The 23982-nt window shown below is 45.9% G+C and overlaps 1 protein-coding gene and 1 long non-coding RNA gene across 4 annotated transcripts; one reads left to right on the top strand and one right to left on the bottom strand.

Annotated features, from left to right (window-relative positions):
- Positions 1-1778: 1778 nt before the first annotated feature.
- On the top strand, positions 1779-16321 carry LOC135456445 (uncharacterized). The gene is made up of 3 exons (XR_010442549.1): positions 1779-3406; positions 3886-3954; positions 15290-16321. It is a non-coding gene; the product is annotated as an uncharacterized LOC135456445 (long non-coding RNA).
- ARFRP1 (ADP ribosylation factor related protein 1) lies at positions 9040-23948 on the bottom strand. 3 transcript variants are annotated; one of them, XM_064730296.1, is made up of 8 exons: positions 23277-23540; positions 22682-22781; positions 22217-22304; positions 21650-21732; positions 20941-21022; positions 20702-20772; positions 14596-14696; positions 9040-13144 (listed from the first exon to the last, which is right to left on the bottom strand). In XM_064730296.1, the coding sequence occupies exons 2-8, from the start codon at positions 22772-22774 to the stop codon at positions 13057-13059; spliced, it is 606 nt and encodes a 201-aa protein (XP_064586366.1). In that variant the 5' UTR covers positions 22775-22781; positions 23277-23540; the 3' UTR covers positions 9040-13056. The 3 variants fall into 3 exon arrangements, with proteins under 3 accessions (XP_064586366.1, XP_064586365.1, XP_064586367.1); XM_064730295.1 differs by lacking the exon at positions 23277-23540 and adding an exon at positions 23713-23948 and having other exon boundaries at positions 9041-13144; XM_064730297.1 differs by lacking the exons at positions 9040-13144; positions 23277-23540 and adding an exon at positions 23713-23864 and having other exon boundaries at positions 14592-14696.
- Positions 23949-23982: the final 34 nt, after the last annotated feature.

Below are 23982 nucleotides of genomic sequence, written 5' to 3'. Positions count from 1 at the left end.
CAACCTAAACCATTCTGGGATTCTGTGATCACCCAGCCCCAGCCCTGAGCCACGGTGAGGCTGTGTGCCAGCAGGATTCCGACAGTTTGCACTGGGATTTGTGGCCAGGGTGTCTCACAGCCCAGCTGTGTCCCCCTGAGCCCCAGCTCTGTCCCCAAACCTGGCTGTGTGCTCAGTGAGCTGGGCTTGGGACAGTTCTGCTGACTGCAGGAAGTTTTTATAAACAGATGTTGCTTAGGGAAGTCAACAAGACTGACCCTCTCTGGCATTTTCCAGCCTGTAGCAATGATGACGCAGAGCTACATTTTATGCTGTGAATGAGTTTGACTTTTTATAGCTCTTTTCCTGTGGAGCAGATGCCAGGAATAGTTTGTGGTTCAGAAAATGATGTTTTCCCCCAGTTTAAAGCTCTCTGAAGCGAGTGCTACCTGGAAGTGCCCCCACACTTCCTCTGTGCCAGGAAGCTGAGGGGGAAGAAGGGAATTTTACCCTCCCCTCACTGCCCACAGACACATCCCAGGCTCTTCCTGCTGCAGTGACAAGTTAATCCACGGCAGTCTGGATGACAGGGAATGATCTCAAGGGGCAGTGCTTGCCTCTTCACTGCTCCAGAGCTTGGGAGTCCCTGGATGTGTGCTCACACCTGCCTGGCACCACAGGCTTGAACTGAGGATCCCAGGCTTGAACTGGGATCCCAAACTTGCAATGTCTCACCCCATTTTTGGGCTCTGAGGATGAAGCAGCTCAGTGACCCTGGCATTGTCCTGGGTTGGTTCAGCCAGGGAAGAAGAGAAGCAAATGGCTGAAAAGCAGCTGAGGGGAGCCCTCACCCCTCTGTATTGAGCCTGGTCTGACCCTGGGAATCCCCTCAGTCCTGGCAATCTCCTTGAAGCTTCACCAAGCCTGGCCTTGAAATCCTGCCAAGGAGCTTACAGGGGACCAGAACTCCCCTTCCCAATGCTCAGTTTTTACCCCTTCTGATTTCTGCCCTCCCAAGCTGCTTTATCCCAGTGGGATACAGCTCAGTCTCTGAGCATCACTTTCTCTGAGTCCCTTGGCAGGAGCCAAGTGCCTCTGCAGGGTCTGAGAGCAGCGGGGGCAGGACATGAGGAGGGTTTCCACCAGAGCACAGTGAGAACTGGAGCTCAGCTGCAGCACTTTGCTCCAAGGCAGAGTGCAAGGCAGGACAGCCAGTGCTGATGGGTTGAAGGCTGGAGCAGCCGAGCGTTGGCTGCAGCTCCTTGAGGGATTCCCAGCCTGCTGCATTGCAGTTATCCTGACTCAGCACAAAGCATTTGGAGCCCTTGGTCTGAAGGGGAACAGGAATGGAGAGCTCTTAGTGCAGGAACTGCCTCCCACACTGAATGAGGGTCCACCATGTCCAGCCCTCCTTAGGGCACCATGTCTGGCTCCCTTGTGCCTTGGCAGGCTGCAGTGGGGACCACAGAGCTCAGCTCAGTGAAGCAGGAGAGGGGGATTAAATAATGAGATGGGCCAGCCTGTGTGAGAGAGCTCTGCACACACTGCCAGCTTCCCCTGCCACCAGGCACTGCAGCACCAAGGAACAGGCAGGGGATGATGCCCTGTGCCACCAGCTCGGTGCCACGAGCCTATTGCTCTGCCAGGGTATCTCCTGAACACCCACACATTGTTGTCATGTTCTGTTCTGGGGATTTGGAGCCTCTCCTCAGTCTCCTCCCAATCCTGTTCCCCTCATTGCCAAGTTAGCTGGAATTTCTGCACAGGGAATTTTCTTCTCACATGGGCTCGTAGGCAGGGTGACTGAGGAAGATCTTTCTGATAAATATTAACCTTTATAAGTGTGGCCAAACAGCCTGGCATGTGAGTCCTGCTGGGCTTTCAGGAACTAGGCTTTGCTGAAAAACCCAGGATGGGTACTGCACAGAGAGCCCTCTCAAACCACCTGTGGCTTCATCACAAGGTATTTCACCTTTTCAGCTAATTAACATTAAGAGGATGAAAATCCCTTTTGGTTTCCCCTGAAGTTTCCAAAGCACAGAGAGAGAAGAGGAAGAGTTGGCAGCGTGAGCTTTTTCCTGATGGTTTAAGACTCTTTCCTCATAAACTGTGGCAGAGGAGAGCACATAGTAAGATCTAAAAGTAGATGCAGTGATATCCCAGGATGACTCAGATATTTAGTACATAGAAGATAATTTTCCAAATGCTACAAGCACTATATAAAAAGCCAAGCCCGTGCTGCTCTCCACGTCAGGATTCCCCCTGCTGTTAGATGCTTAAACCCAGATAAAATCCCACAAAACCACTGGCTGGTTTAAAGTGCTGAGGTGGGTTAGGTCATTGCCATGGGCTCCTTGGCCACCTGTAACCACAGCCAGGTGTGGCAATGACTCAGGCTGGTGGTGGTGATGCCTCAAACCCTGGAGGATTGGCAGCAGGAGCTGACATGCTCCCAACCTGCTCGGTGCAGGAGCAGTTGGGACATGTCTCTCCTCATCCCAGGAGAGCTGGGCCAGCTGTAAAGCTTGGGATGAGGTCAGGGAATTACTAACGTGAATGGAAGGAGTCAGAGGGAGTTTTTCTGGTGAGTTCACACATAGCTGGCTCATGCCAGGGGTGGAGATCCAGGATTGATAGAGGAAACAAAGCAGGGGAAATTCTGAGGTGTGCAGAGAGCTGTGAGGGGATGAAACCAGGGCAAGTGCACAATTCATCTTGTTGATACAGCCTGCAGCCCTCTTGGCCTGAGGCTGCCAACTTGTCACGCACAAGACAGGTAAATTCAATCTTCTGCCTGCAAATTTTGCCACCCTCCCATGTTGTTCAGTAGCTGACAAAGGGCTGAGACCTCCAGGCTCTGTGGGAGTGTGCTCAGGGACTGCTAATGCACACACAACTTGTTTGCATTCTCCCATCATTATCCAGAGGTGCAAATTTTATCTTATTTTGAAGCACACTTCTGTTTTCCTCCTGATGGTAACATTTTCCTTTCCGGCTGTAAATCTGTGTGATGTGTCCAGGCTGTCCCTGCTGGGACTCATCCCTCACAGCAGTCACTCAACAGAGGGACCAAATTTCCTGGTGCCAGGGCCAGAGGGGGACAGTGCCAGCCCTGTTGGAGAAGCAGAGGTGAGCCTGAGGAAGTCAATCCTGCCCTAGAGCAGAAGCAGAGGGGGCTGAGATGTGCAGGGCAGAGAACAGAGATGTTGGGACATCTTTTCCCACAGGGTCTCACCTGATTCCCTGCCCTCATTTCTACCCCTCCTCAATTTATAATTTTTATTCCTTTCTGTGTTCAAGGAGCTTCCTAAGAATGGAAAGTCTACAAAAGCAAGAGAAGGCACAGCAGGTGACCTGTCCCAGATGGAGCCAGGGGGACACAGGGGAACTGAGGAGCCCCAGGATGAGTTGGTGTCACTTTGGCCAGGTGAGGAGATGGGTCGGGTGCTCTTGGGCTGAGTGGCACTCACACCATGGATCTGCATCCAGAGCTGGGTGAAACTCTGCCTGCTGAGCACATACCATGTATTTTTTAATGGAAAGAGAATTTTTGCCTCACATTGAGCAAAACTAGAATCTGACTGATAAACCCTTCCAATGAAACTATGAAAACCTCCATGAAAAACACCAATAAAAAGAAACAGTTTGGTTTGTCAGTATAGTCCTCTTAAAGAAGCTCAAACATATTTTGGTGGCCTGATGACCTTACAAGTGTTGCTGGAGGGTCACCAGTTTAAAGCTGTGTCTGGCCTTGGGGTGCAGGAGGGGCTGGGGGGTGACTCCCCACCCTCACCTCACTGTCCAGCTGCCTGTGTTGGTCCCCAAAGGGCCTTTTTGTCCCCCTTGCAAAACAGCAGAAGTGGAACTGTGGTTAAGTCCAGATTTATGGTTCTCTCCCTGACTCAGGATCTGTTCCCAGACTCAGGATCCAGTCCCTGACTCTGCTGGTGGTGGAGAAAATCCTGTCAAATCCAGGTAATGGCACCAAACCCCTCTGGGACAGCTGGAAACCAGCACTGGAAATGGGAACGATGGAAATTGTGGCCAGGGAGGGTGGGGAGGGTGATCCTGGGGTGGAAATTCAGTTGCTGTCTGTTTTTAGGAGGAGAACGAGAGTGGGAGATGGTTTGGACTCTGCTGAGGAGAAAGTTGAAATCTCTTAGGTTACAGCAATGCTGGCAAAGCAGTCCCTGGGTGGGGGTTTATATGGAATTAATAGGATTTTGATGATGCTTGCAAAGTTTCTTGAGGCTTAGATGCAAAACCAGATTAAAGATGAACAATTGGCATTGTGAGCGTCACAAACCTGTAATTGAGTATAACTCAAATAAAAGTTACTGTTCAGGCCTAACCTAACAGTCCCTTCCAGCTCAAACTGTTCTGTGTTTCTAAGAAAGGGGATGATTTTCCCAGCTTCCACAATACCAAAGGTGTTGAGATGTCTTTGGAGTAATCACCTTCTAAAAAAAGCAAATTATTGCCACCTGTGCTGAGTAAGCTGAGAACAGATGACAGTACCTTTTATCACCATCTCCCAGAGTAAATTCAATTATTCAAGAATAATTAGTGCTCAACAGGCTAGTTCATACAATACTGTAGTGCTGAATCAACCATTTCAAAGGCAGCTAAAGAAGTACTAACATGTAATTGTCTTTTTTAAGAAAAACTTGGACTTGGTTTCTTGTGGTAGTTACAGGGCACAGTGGTAGTACAGAGGTAGTTACAGAGCACAATGCTGGAGTTTTCACTTCTTCCTAGAGTTTGCTTCCAAGCAAGTGTTGGGACACCACTTGCCCTTCATGGGACAGCTTGGTTTTGCCCTGGGAGGTTTAAAGGGTCACTTACAGGGGCAGCACTGGCCTTTGCTCTCTGGTGACCAGTGACAGGAGCTGAGGGAATGGCTGGAGCTGTGTCAAGGGAGGTTTAGGCTGGATTTTAGGAAAAGATCTTTCTCCCAGAGGGTGGTTGGGCATTAGAACCGGCTCCCCAGGCAGCAGTCACAGCCCAAAGCCTGAACCAGAGCTCAAAGACCATTTGGACAATGCTCTCAGGCACAGGGTGGGGTTTTGGTATGTCCTGTGTGCGGCCAGGAGTTGGACTGATGACCCTTGTGGGTCCCTCCCAACTCAGGATGTTCTGTGATTCTGTTTGGTCAGACATTGCTTGGCTCCCCTGACCTAGCTCACAAGGTACTTGGGCTCTAGTGATCAGGTCTGGGCACTGCCTGCTCTGAGCTCAATAAAATTTGAATTTATTAATAAAGGTGTCCTTTAACTTAAGGGTTTTCTCAGTAACAAAGCCATGGCTACAACTACCATACCCATGCACAACACTCTCCCTGTCTAGAACCAGGAGCCTTTGACGTGTTATTATCTGAGTCAACAGGAGTCTTCCCTCAGCAACTCTTTGTTTACTTGGAAAACAATTATAATTGCACAATGTTTAGGGAAAAAGGGCAGAAAACCCCCTGTGTCCAAGTGACTAAGCAGCATTGGGGATCCCAGACCTCACAGTGCCATGTGGGGGTGGGGAGAACTGAGGTTGGTGTCCTTTGTCATTGTTCATCCAAGCATCATCCTGGGCCACCCAGTGCCCCAGGATCCTGTGGCATGGAAATGAGCTGTCAAAATTTCCATCATGCTGAGGGTGTGGGGACAGCCCTAGGAAAGCTTAATTCTTGCCATGTGGGATTGGTTGGTTTTGGGGTTTGTCCTTTCCAGGAGGCTACAGCTGCCTTTGCCCCCAGTGTTGTCTCTGCTGGTGGTCAGGACTGGGGGTTTCATGTGTAATGCCAATATCTTGGTTAAAAATCAGTCTTGTTTTTGTCAGAGGAGCAAAATCTTTCAATAGGGCAGGATACACCCCAGTATGCCCCAGGTCCTCTGGCAGAAGAGCCCATCTGAAAGCCCTTGGTCACCAAACCCAGCAAAAGCCCAGCATGGAGCTGAACTCGATGATCCCTGTTGGCCTCTCCCAACTCAGGATATTTAATAATTCTCTGAAACACTGAGCTGCCCATACATTCCTCTGCCTGTTACTGTTACAGGCAGTGAGGAGGTGCTGCGCCTTACACCAGCTTCTGGGAACAGCAAATTGCTTATTCCTCCTTATGACTGCCTTATAGAATGCTTTTATTCTTTGTGAGAATCTGACTCAAGAAGGAAAAAAATTCTAATGAAAATCTCTAATGAAATAGTATCAGGTTTTCTGACTTCTGAGAATTGGCAGAGGAGTTCCTGGCTATGAACTGAACTGCAATGCAACAGAAACAACTCCAGAGGTTCCTGTTTCAGGAAAACACTTAAGAATACACTTAATTTTCAAGTCAATTTAGTTTGGCCTCAGAGTAGTGCTGCTGGTATGTGCTGAATACAGATGGCTTAAGGCTGCATAGTTCCTCCAAATGTTTAGCATGAAACGCATTCAGCTGAAGGATATATTCTGCAAATGATGAAGAATCACAAAATCCCAGAATTCCAGCTTGGGACTGACCTCAAGGATCATCCAATCCAACCTTTCTTGGCAAAAGCATAGCCTAGACAAGTGGGCCAAGCACAAAAAGAAGTTACTAGTCATGAATTAGCAGTGTTAGTGAGAATACTACATATTGGTGCAGAAGGGTTTTGTTTCAAGAAAAGGATCCTGTGTGTTCTGAAGTGAATGTATCCACTGCCTCAGCTTCAAAGCTACCTTGGGTAACACGTGGGAAAGGTGGGACTGCACAGAGCCTCAAGAGAGATGTGAGGAATGTGATACTCAAGAGGACTCTCTTAACAACACAGGAATTTTGAAACTTCATTTGGCATCAGCAGCTGGAAGGAAAAGAAGGAATGAGGATTCCTGCCCCCTGATTTTGTGTTTAAAAAAAAAGTCAGGCAGAATTCCAGCACTGTGTAGTTGGAACTACCAATGTTCCTCCTCTCCTTTCTTCCGGCTGACGAGCATCTCATTTATGGAAAACCTTTAGGTAATTTTTTCCCCCAGTGCTAGTGCACACCGTGCTATCCATGTCTTCTGCACCTCATGTGTGTCATTTTCCATGAGGTCTGATTCTTTTTAGTACTAGTTTGTTGCTTTACCAGGAATTTTAGGCATCACTCCCTTCTGATGTAATGGATGAACGCTTGTGATCGGAAGTAATTTGTGCAGATGAAGTGATTTGAGAGCAGACACTGCTGAGAGCTGGGACTAGGTCATCATGAAGGCAGTCTGGGAATAAAAAAAGCTTGAGTGTGTGTAAAGAAATGAATGGAAAGCCCCCAGGAGTTGTCATGGAAGCTGGTTTTACCAGAGGAGCAGAGAAACAACTCCCTTAGGGATTGCAGAAGCACAAAGAACAAAACTCAAGGATAAAGTTTCAGGAAATGCCCAAGGTCAAGTAAACAGTAACGTGTTATCCACCAGGAATGTTTCACATGGGATTTCCAGGTGCTATAAAATTCCAGTGTAAAAAGCACCTGCTCCAGTTTTTTAGCATCCATTGTAAGAACTCAGAGGAGGGGAAAGGCTCTTGGCACCTCACCACTCCCCCTGATCTCTCAGGAGAGAAATTAGAGTAGAAAACTGCCAGGAGGGAATTATGAGAGGTCACCCAGCCTAGAACCTGTCTGCATGGCAGGGGAAATTCAGCTTGTTTTCATTAATTGTTCAAATTGGTCTTGGGAAATCTATAGACAAATAGTCAGGAGTCTGAAAACAGGCCCAAAGGTGAAGGCAAACTGAGCCTGTGGTCCTGCTTTGGGCAAAAGCTGAAGAGCAGCAGCAGAGCTGGACATGGAGGCAGGATTCACTGTCCTTGATGTGTGGACACTGCTGGTTGTGTGCCAGGAATTACCACCCACATTAAGCAGATTTTTTGATTTAAAGGGATATTTGTCAAGTGCACTGACAGCACCACTCAGTCTTTATAAGTTCTCTCCTTGACACCGTTTGCCAGGAGAGACAGATCCCAGGACAGTGTTAAAAATGCAGGGAAATACTAGATCAATTCAGAACCCTCCAAAAGTACTTTAAGGCAGTTTTTAGCTGAGCCTTACATTTCCAGATCTGTACTACCAGCTCAGAGTCAGTTAATCAAGAACACTTCTGGAAATCATGACTAATCCAACAACCTCATATACAGCTAAAACATCACTGCTAGAGACACTCATAAAGATTGTGATCTGTCTTGTATCAGCAGATTCTCTAAAAAAAACTGCTGGATTTGCTGGCTGTGTCAGCAGTACACAAGCAGGATGGTAAGGAAGAAGAGACTAAACATAGCTCAGTTAGCAATAAAACCATCCTACAGCACTGGATATTAAGTCCACTTCATGATGATGGCTTGATTTCAGTTTGTCAGAGTAGGAAGGATGGCCAGGGCCTCTATTTGCTCCATTTTCTGAGAAAGATGTTAGCAGCCAGTGACTGGACTAAGATGCTGGACTTACTCTGAAGCTGGGTCTGATTTGTCTTGGCATTCTCCATGGTTCTGTGGAACAGAATGTTGTGGCAAGAGGGATGAGCTGTGACCTCAGCACCACTGCAACACACATGTCCCTGTGGGACAGGACAGGGTCAGACCAGCCAAAAGCAGTCACTCTGCATCCTTCCAGAACTCCACATGAAGATGGAATTGCCAGCACACAGGCAGCACTGGCACTCAAAGAAATGCTTCAGAAGTGGTTTTTCAGCTCTTGTCTCTTGCTGCTACCAGTTATTGAATGTTAGCATAGGAAATTCCAGATGGGTGAGAGAATTCCAAACGGGTGAGAGAAATGTAATCATCTGTCCATGCTCAAATAAGGCAAGTGGGATCCTCTGCTCAAGTTATTGAACTCTTACCTTTATCTCATGGACAGCATGCCAAAGGGAAGAGGGATTGCAAAGTTGTTCTGGTTTGATATTGGCACAAGGCCAAATGCCCACATGAAAATACACCTTCTCTGGTGTCTGCTGTGAGATTTTGACCAGGAATAAACAAAGCAGGCTCTCACTTGAAAAAAAAGAAAAGTTTATTAACTAAACTACAAAGACCATTACTAAACGACACACAAAAGGAAGAAAAAGGAAAAAAAAAAAAAAAACACAAGGAAAATGAAAACCTCACAAAAACACTCTCCTCCTCCTCCTCCCCCCCAAATTCCCAATACAATACAATCCAAAATCAATTCTGGGTCCAGCACCACCCTTTAGAATGCTCAGCTTCAGTTCCTCAAGAGGAAAGGGAGTCCTGCCATGTGTCGTGGTGGCCTTTTCCGTCCTTGTTCCGGTGCTCTCACCACCGGACCAGAATCAGGGCTGCTTCCAGGGTTGTCCTTTTAAGGAGGCTGTGTCCAGTTCCAGAAAAGCTCAGTCTCTCACCTCTGGGACATCTGTCCCCCCCATATTTTATATACCCCCTGGGGCTGAGGGGTACCCACACTGAATCTTCTTTGGCTCTGGGACATTTCTCCCCCTGGTCTCAGTCTCTGTATTCCAGAGGAACATAGCTCTGTCCATGGCTACACAAAAGAGTCCAGCATAAAATGCCACTCCCTCTTCTCCATCTTTCCAAAATATCGCACTCTCTCTCTCTGGGCCAGACTTTCATCACTCACTCATCTCCTTCGTCCTCCTACACTCTGATCTAGGAAGGGTTAGTGTTCTGTGAAATCTTCATTGTCCAAAGAAAGGCTTAAAAACTCCCCCAAGCGGCTGGACTCCTGGCTGCACCCCCCCCACCATCTCCTCAGCCGGGCTGCCTGCTGCCAGCACGTTTACTGCTTTCAAGGTAACGGCACACAAACACCGGCTGCACTCTCTCTGTCTGTCTCCAAGGTAGGGGGGGGGAACAGGCTGCCCATTGCTTCCCGGCATTTCTTTATTTTCTTCCTTCCACCCTTGGGGGGGGGGCCAGGCCTACCTCTCCCAGGCCGGGCCGCATGGCTTTTCCCCTCCCCCAGCCCAGCCAGCAACTGGGCCGGGGGAGAGACTCAACTCCTTCACCGCCGAAAATCCAAAGAGGAACTGCCAGGGGGAGAGCCCGGCTTTTACCCTGTGTTCTCGGAGGTGGATCCAGTGCCCAGTGGTTAGGCCAGATGGCAATATTCAAATCTGAGCACTCATTGGCCCCATCCACACAGCATCCCAGAAATCCTGTTTCCGGGTCAAACCATGACAAAAGTGCAGATGATCAGTCTGTATTCCTTTGGGAAGATAAAACAGCTCTTCAGGCAATTTCATTGCTGTGAACAGGCATGGGCAAAACAAGTCCAATGCAAACGTATCAAAAATCTGGACAACTGACTAAATGTGAACTTTGAATTCAGAAACATTTTTGCTTTGAGGTCTGGCAGAGGGGTCACTTGAAACAAACAAAAAAAAGCATTTCAAATAAGTCTGTGCTTCCTGTAAGTATAAAATGAGAAAAATCATTACATTTCCAATCAAAATATAAAAAACATCCCATCTGCTGGGATGCTGCTGTGGAAGGTCACTTTGAATTAGAATGAACTTTGGTGGTTTCAGAGAAATCCTCCCTGATTTCTTGTAGCCAGAGCACACTCATGCATACCTATCCCAGCGTGGGCAGGTCTCTAGGAAAATGACTCTCCCACGCCCGAGAACTTGGAATCCTGAGGTCAAAACATTGGCTTTAAGACACTCTGCAGATATGGACCACAAAGCAGTCTGTGTCTAGAAACTGTTTTGTCATTTCTGGTTTCCCAGGGAAAAAAGAGAGCAAGAGATCTGAAAACAGTATGTGGAAATCTTGGAAAATTCTTTGTGTCCTAAAGAATAGACATTTCAAGCTACTTGACTAAAGTGTTTTGACTCTCAGCAAGGTACCTTTGTTCATTAGTTACAGTTTTACATCTTCAGTTTCATTGTCAGTACCAACTCTGCCAACCAAAGCAGCCAGGGCCACAAAGTCACCCTGAAAACACTCAGGCCTTCCTGTTGCGGTGTGTTGCAATGTCCTGTTTTAAACTTCCGGGTCCCTTCCCAGGTGTGCCTATGCCTCTCTCCCTGCCCCCTCGCCCCCTTGCTGAGTGAGTCCTGTCAATCAGGTTTAACATTCCAGCAAGGCGTCGTGTGGTTGGTCCCTCAGGCCTGGGGGACATTGGATAGGTGTCCCTAGTCCCTTGAGACCCTGCCCCTTTCACCTGGTTGGTAGCTCACCTGTCCCCTCCCCTTCCCCTGTCCCGGAGCTTAAAAGGTTAATGAGACCATGCGGCCGCATTCTGTTGGCAGCAGTTGCCCCGGTTCAGACCTCTGTAACCATGGAATAAACATCTGGCAACCCTCCAGCAGAATCCTCTCCTTCATCTCTTCACCATCTCTCCTGAGGTAAACGGAGTTCCTGACAAGCCTGGACTTCCACCAGTGCCCTGCTGCAATCTCCAGCAGCCAAGGTATCTCTGGGGTAAAGCACCACAGAAGCCGCCTTTGGCTCAGCAGCGAGGGTCACACTGACCCAGGCACAATCTAACTGGTTATATTGGGATTCACATTCCAATACCTTCCAAGTGTTTTAAAAGAGCCCAGTGAGAGAGATGCTCCTAATAATCAAAGGCCATTGGTTCTCCAAAACTTTAGTACTCTTGAAAATCTCAGCCCTGCATCACCCAACAAAAGTGCCACTTCCTACAGTGGGTGAGTGATTTCCAAGGGATCCTCCACATTCACAGAACACACAAGAAAAATGATTGACTCCCTAGGTGTGAAGGAGCCTTACTTCTGCTGAGAAGCAAAGATTCTGCTCTTCAGTTTGCATTTTTTTCTGCTGACTTCATGAACTTAATGATACAGCCCAGCTGCCTTTGTGCTTTAACCGAAATGTGAGCAAATGATTGATGTTCTCTCTCAAAAAACATCTGAGAGTTCCGTGGAGGAAATTCAGCAGAAAGTTCTTTGACAGTTGCCAACTAAGAGACTAAACAAATACTATGGACTGGCTCAAGTACAGCTTGAATGATGGCCCCTTCCTTATGTCAGCAAACAGCACAGAACGTTCACCAGTGCCAGGAGTAAATAAAACAGCAGAAGAGCAAAACCCATTGCCAAACCACCATGAAATTCACCTAAAAACTCATATTCAGGGAAAAGATATTGATATATCAGCAGATCTAGCTGAGTAGGTGATGTAAGCACTGAGCACTGTCTTTTGAGTGCTGCCTTTCTGGTTTTTCCTACAATTAAAAAAAACCAAACCTAGGCTAAGTACTGCTATTCCCAAATACCACTGTTTCAGCCAGGGAAGTTCAAATAAGTAGGAAGCTTTATTGCATACTGATTTCTTCCTGTCTAGAGGTTGTTTTCAGCTTAGAAAGATCACAGAGAGGGCCTTGATTCACTCCAGTTACAGAAGATCTCAATTACTCTTAGGATTAAAGAGAGTGCACAAAGAGACTGGCAGTCAGAGCAAGGCAGTGCTTCTGCAATTGGGGTCCTGGTAGGAAAATCCATTTCAGCCAGCACAGCTGGATTTGATGAGGTCTTTTCCAACATTAACAATTCCACAATCCAATGACCACCGTGCAGTTGCTGATTTCCACATCTGCTTTTACCACAGGTCAAAGTTATGAATCAACACCCCGAGTGAAAATCAAGTTCTAATCAATGCTGTCTCTCCCCACTACACAAACAGCAGCATAACAGGGCCAGTAACACCCTGCAGGAACATGGGGCTGGAGCAGCAAGGATCTTGGCAGTTAGGAGGAACAGCCATTCCCCAGGCTGTTCCTCCCCTTCAACATTCACCTCTGCATCTCCTTCAGGAGTTCCTTCATGTCACCAGCCTCCAGCCTGCTAGATTCACAAATCAGGAATCACAAAGTAAGATAGTAGAAAAATTAAGTCTTTTGCATTGGCAACAATGTGTGGGTTGCTACATAGGATGCTCAGAGGCCAGTAACAATACTTAATGTAAGAGATTCCCACCCCCCACCCAGTTGGAATCCTTGGCTCAAGTGTTTTTTAGACACAGAAAGAGAATATTTGTCTCCAAATTTAGGAAAGAATCAGGTGTAATAGGAATCCAGTGGATCACCTTCTTTAAAGGGAACACAAAAGTGTGTGGAAAGAGACTGTCCATTGCTTGGCTGGCTCAGAGCTCTACGTGATGTCCTTCTTCCTTGGGGGGCGGTGGATGTTCCTCACCACACACTTCACCATCCACTCAATCCCTTCGTTCACCCCTTTGCTAAGGAAGGAAAACAGACAAGGTTTTAAAATAAAGCAACAACAAGAACACAAACATGGATCATACAGGCCCTAACTGAGCCCTTACATGAGGAAGGGAAGGGCTCTACACAGTTGTTTGCTGGCATTTCTGTGTTATTTTGCACGTAGGCAAACAATAGGGATCTGATTTCTTTTAGCTCAGCAATATATACCTCCATCCTTTATTTTTCTGGTGTCTGTGCAAGTCTATACTTAGTCACCAACTCTGTGGAAATCTTGGGATGAACAAGCATCAAACCCACCTGGCAGGTGGTTTGAGGTCATTTTGCCACAAACCTCACACTAGTTGTACAAGATCTTGCAATCTTGGTTCCAGCTTTGTGTAATCATCTGTGCTGGGACTGCCAAGCAAGTCAATGCCTTACTGGTCTGCACAGCTCCCCAGCCATGACTTCCATGAGTTATTCTTTTAGTGCAAGCTCAAACTGGAATTTTGAAAGGAAATTCCATAGAGATCAAAATTAGAAATGTTTGCACAAATAAGGTTATTATCTAACACTTCTCTTCCAGTCAGTGCTTGAACACTGTTCTTGTGGTCATCCACCTGCTCAATGGCATGTGATTTGTAGCAATGCAAACAACAGATTTTTTTTCATGGTTCAGGAAGTTTTTGTTATCCTTTGCAGTAGCTTGTATGATAACACAGAAAAAAATTCAAAGCTCTAAATTCAGCCCAGGCAGTAATTCAGCCAGGAGTGTTTCCATCAAATGGAACAAAACTTTTGACTTATGCCAAGTAGCACTTTTCACTTCAAGAACTGAAAGTACCAAGAACAAATGTAGCGCGAGCCTCGATACGCAACGATGATGCTGAGATCCCAAGAATCCAGTGGGCTGGTCACGGTTGTGGTGTGCAGCTGACTAAGCCCAAATTAGGGTCTGTTTTTAGTCATTAAATCTTAAACCACAGGCATCCCCATGTAAGAGGACTCCTGGAAACTGTGATATCATCCCCATCACGAAGCTCATCTGTGTGCCAAAGACTGCCAAAGACTATGAAAGCAGAAACATAATTATGGCAGCAGCAGTGAAGCACCACCCATTTCTCTGGTACAGGCATCAACAATGGCATTTTCAACTGACTTCTAACCTAAAAACCAGCAGCTGCAGCAAAGCAACATCTGCAGGGATTATTGTGTAAGGAGAAGGGACGATACAGGACAACAAATATGCCTCCAAGTCCCACTGCTCTCAGCCAGGAATACACTGTCATTGTGTTCTACAGGCAGGATTTACAGATGAAGTTACTGAGCTGGTGCAAGTCCAAGGAACTCGAACAAGCGTCTGTCAGTGCTGGAAGGAAGCACAGCTCCCTTTCAAGGCTTAATAACTCATGTGGTGCTGCTCTGTGTGTGACACCTCACACCTGCTCAGTCAACAAACTCTCAGTCTATCCCTTCTCATACTCACCCAGTAAGAGCTGAGCAGGCTTGTGTCAGGCAGTCTCTCTTCCCAATTTTGTTAATGCAGTCACTAAATGCTGTTTTGATATCGGGTATTGACAGACAACTCTGCAAAGGGAACCAAAGTAGAGCTTGTTTGTGCCACAAGAAACATGGTGACTTTCTTCCACAATGAATCCTCCCATTATTGCAGTCTTGTATCAGTCAGGATGCAATGCTATCAGAATAAACCCACTCACCCACCACACAGTAAATTCACCTGTTTAGGTTCCAAAGAAATGAGCATATTCTTTTTTCAGCAAAGAGAAGGCTGTTTGCTGACAGCACACACACTGCCTCACCTCCCTGATCCCTAATCTGTACAGTTCTAAGCAAACAGTCCTGAAAATGAGCACAACCTGTATCCTCTAACAATACCCCTTCCAAGCTGCTCAACAGTTTATATTTACCAGGACACTACAAGAGCTTTAATATTTACAAAGCCTTTTGAAACTGTCTGTGCCACAAGCCCAGCTGGCTCTTTGCCAGCATCCTGGGCACTCTCACAAAATTAGCTGTGATTCTTCCTCAGCTCTCAGCACACTCCTTGGCATTACCCATGTCCCACCAGCACTTCTCTGTTTGCACTCAGAGAAAACACTGGCAGCACTGAATGCAGCACATTTTCTGATGCCTGTAACTGTGTTCTTGATCTCCAGCAGGTCCTGAACTTCTGTGAGTCTGCCAGGAGGCTGCTGGGAACAACAACACAAATCAAAACCCCCCAGTAAATCAGTGGATTACCTTCCCCACATAAATCACAGCGTCACCACAAAAATCTTACAGTTACAACAAAAGCAAACCTGCTCAACTAAAGTCTGGACTTGCACCTCCCTGAGCACTCAGTGTTCATTTTTCCCTCAGAAGCCTTGGACAAGCAATTTAAGCACTTCAGCTGGCCACCAGCTCACCTTCCCTCCTCTCTGCAAAGACATTTGGGACCTTCAACAAGTCTCAAATATGTGTTTGGAACCTTCAGTCAGGCCCACATACATGTTTTGGACAAACGTTTACACAAATGCCAAACTGGACCCTCTGTGAGTCCTGAGGATTGGCCAAGTGAACGTGAACTCTGAGAGAACAGAAATATGAAAATTGTTACCAGCCATCCATTTGCAAAACACTGATTCTGGAGAAATTAAATACAGGACATTTTTGTGGACAACAGAGGTAGATTCCATTGGTTATACGTAGGAAGGGATCTTAAGAAATGGCTTGCAAGGAGTTTAAGAACACCCAATTCATCCAGGGCCCATGGCTCCATTAACTGTGCAGCTTTTGATGACTGTACTTTCTTATGACCTGGAAACTGTATCCAAAAACATTACTGACATCATTCTGCAGAACCCTCAACAATTTAGATCAGGATTTTTGACAAGAGAAAAATGTGCAGTTCATACAGATGAGCTGTCAGCCACAGGATACGCAGTTAATTAAAAAAAAAATGAACAACAACAATTACTAACTTTAGAGGGAGTCAGAATTCAAACCAGTAGGTCTGCAAGATGGGCAAGAAATTACAAGCAACCATTCTATACTGGTTTGTAAAAGCCTGGTATGGTGTCCACTTTCCAGTAAGAAAGGCAGGTCCAAATGCTCCTGGTTTAACCCAAAGCCCCAGACACGTCAATTACCCAACAAGTGGGAAGGAGAAGCATGTCAGTAATTTGAGCTATTTTTCACATCTTTGTTTTTTTCAGTCAATGAGACTTGGCAGCTGAAATTGAACAATTGTTTCTTGAAATATACTTGAAGCTTCTCAGAGTTGAATATCATTGTATAATTATATACTTTTGAGTATATGCTTTCTTCTTCTTCTTGAGTCTACCTTTCCTTCTTTTCTGAATGATGATACATTTAAAAATATTTTAAAATAAATCAGACAAAGTGTTCAAGGTACAAAGTAACACTAGAGAGCACAGTCATGCTGTCCTTGATTCAACTTCTACTTGCACAGGTAGCAAAGCAATCAGGCAATGGACTTCCCAACACCACCAGCAGACCAGGACACCTGCACATACCCAGCAGCACAGAGAACCCACATCCTTCACCTTGCCCATCCTTGAAGCCTTTAAGAGTCCACTTTTCCCAGAGCAGCTAACAATTACAGCCTTTTTTACCTCCCAGTATAAATAAACCATTGTTATAACTTCCCTTTCCCACCTTCTGGTAGAGCTGTGGCCTGCCCCACCTTCACAGAGCTGCCCAGTCATGGCTTTCCATGGAAATCTGCATCAGGAGGAGTTTTGCTTCTGAGGAGACTTTGCACCATTCACATTGTCACAGCAGGATGCCACTGCATCACCAATCCTATGTTGAGGAACATCATTTTATCATTTTCCCCTTGGGATGAAGCAGAGACAGGTGACACCAAAGTATCAATGCCTTGTTTTAGTGTTCAGGGAAAGCCATGAACTGGAATCTCATGTGACAGCAGGGGCTGGTTCTCCACCACTTCAGCAAGGGGCATCTGAGCTTCTCATGCTCAGGGGAAAATGTCAGCTGTGGCTTCCAAATTCCCCTTCTCTCCAGGCACATTCCAAAGTATTTGTTTACAGATGTGCTTTGTTTCTCAGCTGCAAACCCATAAGCCAAGGGCAAAGAAGGGGAGCTGGCTCTGTGATCCCATCAGGAGTGCTCCATTACAATAGCACAACCCACAGTGACCTCTCAGGAATGATGGTATCCCTCAGGCAGTTCACAGGAACCTCACACACAACACAGACAAACCAGATTTCCATCTCAGCCTCCCCAAAATAACACACTGGAAAACAGATTTTGATGAAGGCTCCTCCAGGCATAATTTAGCCAGGACTGAACCAAACTCCTCCTGTGAAGGGTTCAGAATAGCATTAACCAAAGTAAGACTCAGCAATGGCACACCTAAAAATCTATCAAGCAGCAGGGCAAGTTTTGGCCAAAAAAAGGTGGCATTGTAGAGCCTTTGCCCATTTTCCAAATCCACTGGAACAAAGACAGTGCTGCTGCCTGCTCTCCTGTCAGGATAAATCCAGAAGCATGCATAAAATCTCAAGTAGAAGCTCTTCAGTCATCTCAAGAGTAATCAACCATCAGAATGGAACTAAAAGAGAAACAAGAGCAAGGTGGATTGCCTAAATAAAATCTTATTTCACAAAAAGTCTGACTCACCTGACCTATGGTCTGGGACTACTTTTATATGAGTTTGTTTTAAATTAAAATTTAAGCTTCATTAAATTTAAAGAAGGAATAGTATAGCCTCAATTGAAACCACCTTATTTAAATGGAAACTAATTTTACAGGGAAGCTGTGGGAGGTCTTCAGTTGGAAACTAGAATGACTTTCATGCAGGTCTGTTCTCTAACAGCTGGGTGGAAGTGAGTACTCTGTTACTCACCATGACTTCTTAGGTTTTCCAGAGGCATGAGGAGGCTTTTCAACATTCTGGAGATTTCAAATTGAATTTTCAAAATTTATCATTAGATGAGGATGGCAAAACTTCCTCCCAGACATGGGTCATCATACAGCATCCAGTAATTTTCAGCTTGTTAAATTTCAGATGCTGTTTTTGACAGGTCATGCTTTTCCAGTATTCTCAATAGTGTTGCATAATGAGACATTCTATCCTCAAATTGTAACAGTTCATTGTAAAGCACAGAAATATATACCTTGTGTGAACCTTTCAACAGCTGCATTCACATCAAAACAGCAATTATCAATTCTTATATTGCTGCTTTTTCTGCAATAAGCCATATTTTCAAAAGTGGCATTCTGAGCTGCAAGGGAGTTCACAGGAATTAGCAGATATTAGATAATTTATTTCTCCTACAAAGCAATAGTTCCTTTAAAAACCTAAACAAATTCCTTCCTCCAACACACATTTAACTCAGTTTTTAAATTATTTATAAAATAATCCAGTTTTGAAGCCCCTGCTGAACACAGAGCATTCTCCTGATACCATAAAATATCACATTCAGTATTATGAGAATTAGAATTGGTGTTTTGTAGCCAATGACCATATTTTATCTCCTGGAATGACCAAACACAACTCATGCCTGGCAGTGCTGAGAGGACACAATGTACCCTGGGGTTCACAGCAGAATTCTTAACACTTTATGCAATTTCAGGTTGCATCAATACTTTTATTATCTTGATAACAGAATGTACACTTTAAAAACAAACTATGTCAGATGTTCTACTTCTGATGAATTTGACCACAAGCTTTCTGCTGGCCTCTATAGATATCATCATCAAGAATTACCCTTAATCTCCAAATACCAGTGAGGTTAAGATACTCCTTATCCTCCTTTATCATGGTTCAGGACAGAGGGATGCTGGTGAGAATCTCCTACAGTTTTATATCTGGAGATCCAGAGCAGAAAAATCTCTATCAATGCTAATTATCAGTTTTATCCCAGAGGTCTTCAGTTCTGCTAAATCAGAAGAAGAGAAACAGGCTACTGAGTTTTCTCAATTTTGTTTAAGAGAACCTCAGTAATTACTGAAAAATAGGCTATAATCCCCTTAATGATTTGTTAATAACATTGAGGGCTCTTTGCTGGCTCCATAACCAAGATCATTCTGTAGGAGTGAACCTCTAAATATCCAGTGTAGGTATTTCTTACAAACAGGCAAACCTCCAGTGGGTTTAGCTTTGCCAATCTCTTCTTGTAGCTCTAAACTGCATGAAGGCACTAAGTCTGTGGGCTGGTCTTGGACCCTCCAGAGGGAGCAAGAAGCCAGATTTTCTTTTGAAAAGCTGTTCCAAATACCTCTTTCTAGCAATTTAAAAAAGCCCACTTGTTCAATTACTTGTCTTTAGTCTGGTCAGAGTGTCAGAAGAGCCAGCATCTGCAGCCTGTAAGAAAATATGTATACACAACCAAAAGAGAAACTGGAACAAATTTCCAGGTCACTGCTTGGATCTTATCCTCAACAGGTCAAGGCAAGAGTGCAGGCTGTTCCCTGCAGAAAAGCCATGGGGTTGTACAGAAATGAGTCAATATTCTGGTTTCCACAGAAAAAAGACAGACAATTTCCCCATATTCCAGAGACTACAGCAAAGTCAGGACCATAAATCAGGAGTTCAGTCCTGATCTCATGCTTTTACATGGAATTCCATTTCTCTTATTTCTAAGACTAGATAATCCAGATAAATTAGATCATCCAAAGACTAATCTGTGTTGCACTCAAGAAACCTTGCTTTAGAGCCAAGTGATTTCTATGGAAGCCTCACGTGTTTCCACAAGTGCAATCGCTCGGACAAGTGGAAAGTGCAGAGGAGGAACCTGAGGAGCATTTGCATCCTTTAGAACAGAGACTGAGCCCAGCTGCCAGGCCAGCTGCTCCAAACCCTACTGCAAACCTCTGGCTCCATCTACAGACCAGTCCCTGGAGCTGCAGTCCTGCAAATCCAGGCTCAATTCCCAGGAGGAAAACATGAAAACCACCACGTCCACCTTGGGCATTCTCTTCTTTTTTTTTCCATGCTGGGGGAGGTAAGGATGGCCCAGGATGTGTCACCTAAACACTGCACCACCCACGAACTGCCAAACCCAAACCAAGAGCTTTACAGCTCTGAATACACTGGAAAGAATTCAAATTATCAGAAAAGAGCATTCCTTGCCATTCAGTGCTGTCACTGATGGAATGCTCTACACCAAACAAATGTTTTATTGAACAGATCTTATCCAATTATGGGGAAAGGATGGTTTGCTTCACATACATCTGTTGTGCTATTCCTGAGCTTTCAAAGAGCAGCATAAACAAAGTGCACTAAACATTTTTTTTTCTGAATAAACAGGAAAAAACAGCATCAATAGAGCCAGTCACGGTACAAGAAAGACCCACCATAGCTATGCAGTTTGTTCTGTTTACATAAAGAATTCAGAACTATGTGCCTGTAGGAAGCTCATTCATGGCACTGAAAAAGGGCTGGAGGAGAGAGGAAAAAAATACAACTAAATTCAAAGTATTTCCAGTGGTGGGAAAGTACCATAGGATCAGCTCAGGACTGTGGAACAAATTTAATATGAATACAGAGTTTACCTTTCCAAGGCTTATTTGCTTATTTATGTAAATCCTCCATATTTTACCTCTACATCCTGCTTGTTGGCCAACACCAGAATGGGAACCCCTTCCAGAGCTTCACTGGTAATCATCTTCTCTACAAAGGACAGAAACAAAACCAGGTTTAGCCAGTTCTGGAAGTTGTACAAAACTTCCAATCTGGCACAGATTCTCTGGACAGAGGGATGAAGCCAGAAACTCCCTCTTGAATTACAGTTTCATTTGATACAACCTTCCAGGTCTATTTTGTTCACACTGTACTTACCAAAAGCTCTTTTGGACTCAGAGAGCCTCTCCTCATCAGTGGAGTCAATAACATAGATCACCCCATGAGATTCAGCATAGTACTGGAAGGAGAACACAGATATTGGTGTCAATGCACTAGGATCACTTGTTCCTCTTCCTGACTTGATTTTGGTACAGTTTTGGTACATGTGGAGATTAACCAGTTAGAGGCAGCTGCATCCACAGTGTGCCTGGACAGAATGGAGGCACACAGCCTGTGCTGCCTGTTCTGTTTGCAGGCCTGATCAACACACCAGGTGGAAAAGTTTTTGTCCCCCCAAAGCTTTTTTCTATGGCACAGCCCCTGATCTGGGTTGGTAATTGCTGTCTGCAAGCAATAATGCAAATATTAAGCACAGAAATAGTGGAATCCCTGAAAAGGTGTTAATGCTCAATACTGGGGTTATCAATAAATTACCAAGTGATTGTGGTGGTTCAGTTCTGAAGGAGACAAAACCACTTCTAAAAGAAATCACAGAATCACAGGATGGTTTGTGTTGGAAAGGGCCAACCATCTCATTCCAACTCATTCCACCTCCCACTAGATCACAGCTCCATCCACCCTGGCTTTGAACACTTCCAGGGATGGGGCAGCCACAGCTTCTCTGGGCAAAAAAAATCAATCAAACATTCATTCAAATAAATATCAAATATTTATAAATCAAACAAAACAAAACCACATCTCTAACCTTGTCCCAAAGTGACTGCAGCTCCTCCTGCCCACCAAGGTCCCAGAACATGAGCCGAGTTTTGCCAACATCAATAGTTCCAACTAGAAGGAAGGAATGAAGAAAGGGAAATCCACTGAAAACTATGGGTGCTGTAAAGCACAGACAGCTGCACACCCCACTCAGAAATCTGGGGTGGGACAGGCTTGTAGGGGAACCAATCACAGGCAGCAGCTGCTTGCAACAACACAGCAAAAGCTGCACTGAGTGATCACAAATATAGAGCAGCATCAGTGCAAATAATTCCAGAATTGGGCCAGGGAATGAACTCCAGGGAAATACAGTTTGAGGACAGCACTGAAATAGATACCTGGAGTTTTTATAGTTTTACTACTTCAAGAGTTTCTCCTCCTAAGCTAAGAAAGTCTATTTTATTCTCTACAAAAAGACCTGGACAGGTGGGAGATACAATCTCTGCACCCAGGAACTATTCAGCCCTTTTGAGTTCTTAAATATTTCAAATACAAAACAGCTATCTGTGTCTATCTGTGCAAGAAAGCTGAAAAAATTCCATGTGGATTTACTTACTGTTTAAGCCTACAGTGGTTGTGATTTTGGACAAACTCATCCCTTTGTAGTTCTTGTTAAATCGGGTTTTAGTTTGTTCAAGGAAGGTCTGAAAAATAAGAAAAGTATTTACTGTCAAACATTTTACTGGCTGGAGTAATCCTACCCCAAACCCTTTTCATTTCTGTACAATCCTGCTGGAGCAGATACTGCCCTACCTAATTTTGGACAAATCACTCTTCTTGCTCTCTATTTTAGCAAGGAAAGAAGGGATCAAATGTGATTATGGGATTACCCAAGCCTCAGCCACATCCCTGAGAGCTTGTACTAAATTTAAGCAATGAGGAAAAGTTGATTGCTTGGTGTGACATCACTAAAGCAACTCAGGTCACAGCTGAAGAGAGATTGACCCTTGTTGGAAGATTTATCCCTGGAGGATGTTTAGGATTGTGTGTGCCCCTCCACGGGGTGATAAACAGCACTTACAGTTTTACCAGCATTGTCCAAACCCAGGATCAGGACACAGTACTCATCCCTCTGGAACATGTATTTATAGAGCCCTGACAGCAGTGTATACATCCTGCTCCTGCAACAAATGCCAGGAAATCAATTAGCAAACAGCTCATTCCCAAAAGCCTCTCATGCCACGACGCCAAACAAATAAATGATGTTACTCTTTTATCAGTAAATCTCATATTTAGGTAATTCCAGGAAAAATCAGAGATCTAAGACAGATCATGAAAAAAGCTCAACATCAAATTTGGCGTTTAAAAGGGAACTGAGGAAGGACTTGAACACCTCTTGCAGCAAATGTAAGATACACAGAAAATGAAGTGAACTTCATACAAATACAGAGATCAGGTATTTTTTGCAAGAATCTGCAGAAGCTCCCAGCTGGATGTGCACACACAGGCCCAGCAGCTTTGCTGGGATGCAGGGAGCTCTGGCACCAAGCGCTGCAGCTGACTCAGAGCCATTGCAGCAACCCTTCTGCTCAAACCCAGATAAAGGGAACCCCAAGGCAGAGCCTTTGAGACGCAGCGCGTGGTTAAAGAACCACTTTGAAGTCAAATACCATTACCTAAAGGGAAATAAAAGCGTTCCAAAGCAGGAATCGGATCGGGGGTTTCACGGGACTTCAACCCCACAGGTACCGGGGCCACCCCTCGCTCCCAGCTGAGACCGGGGCGCTCCTGTTGCCCCCCCGGGACAGGGGGGAGAACCCCGGCCCGCTCCCCCTCGGGACAGCGACTGATCCCGACGCCGGCCTGCTCCTCCCCAAGCCCGGAGATCCTCCCGGACCCGGCAGATCCCTCCAGCCCCACAAGATCCGGGAGATCCGGCCCGGCCCTTCCTGCCCTGCGGCGGCAGTGACGGCTGAAGGCAAACACCGGCCCAGCGCCATTTCCCCCTCATGGCCCCGCGCCACGTCCCGGGCCAGCGACAGGTCCCGACCCAAGCTCCTGAGGGCAGTGGGCGAGGAAAAGACCCCGAGCCCGAGGCCCGCGGCCCCTCACCTGGTGCTGGTGCCGGTGTCAGCGCTGGAGCCAGAGTCGCCTCTCACGACTCCCCAGCGCCACCAGCCGCCGCCATTCCGCTCCCGGGACTCTGGGAAATGTAGTCCTGTCGCCGCTGCGATGGCGGTGAGAAGGGGGCCTGTGGACTACAACTCCCAGAATGCCCCGCTCCTCCCGGGTACTCCGAGTGCGGAGCGGCTGACGCGCTGCCAGCGCAGCCGGACGTGGAGACGCTGATGCCGGAAGTGAGGCTGTCATGGCGGCTGTCAT

Source organism: Zonotrichia leucophrys, chromosome 20, assembly GCF_028769735.1.
Source record: "Zonotrichia leucophrys gambelii isolate GWCS_2022_RI chromosome 20, RI_Zleu_2.0, whole genome shotgun sequence".
In the NCBI taxonomy this organism is placed as follows: domain Eukaryota; kingdom Metazoa; phylum Chordata; class Aves; order Passeriformes; family Passerellidae; genus Zonotrichia; species Zonotrichia leucophrys.
This window is presented reverse-complemented; position numbering and strand designations above follow the sequence as displayed.

Coding starts and splice junctions, on each gene's coding strand:
- ARFRP1 (XM_064730295.1), bottom strand. CDS start 22,774: ATGTATACACTGCTGTCAGGGCTCTATAAATACATGTTCCAGAGGGAT. Junction 22,305..22,681: donor TGGACAATGCTGGTAAAACT/GTAAGTGCTGTT, acceptor CTTATTTTTCAG/ACCTTCCTTGAACAAACTAA. Junction 21,733..22,216: donor AACCACTGTAGGCTTAAACA/GTAAGTAAATCC, acceptor CCTTCCTTCTAG/TTGGAACTATTGATGTTGGC.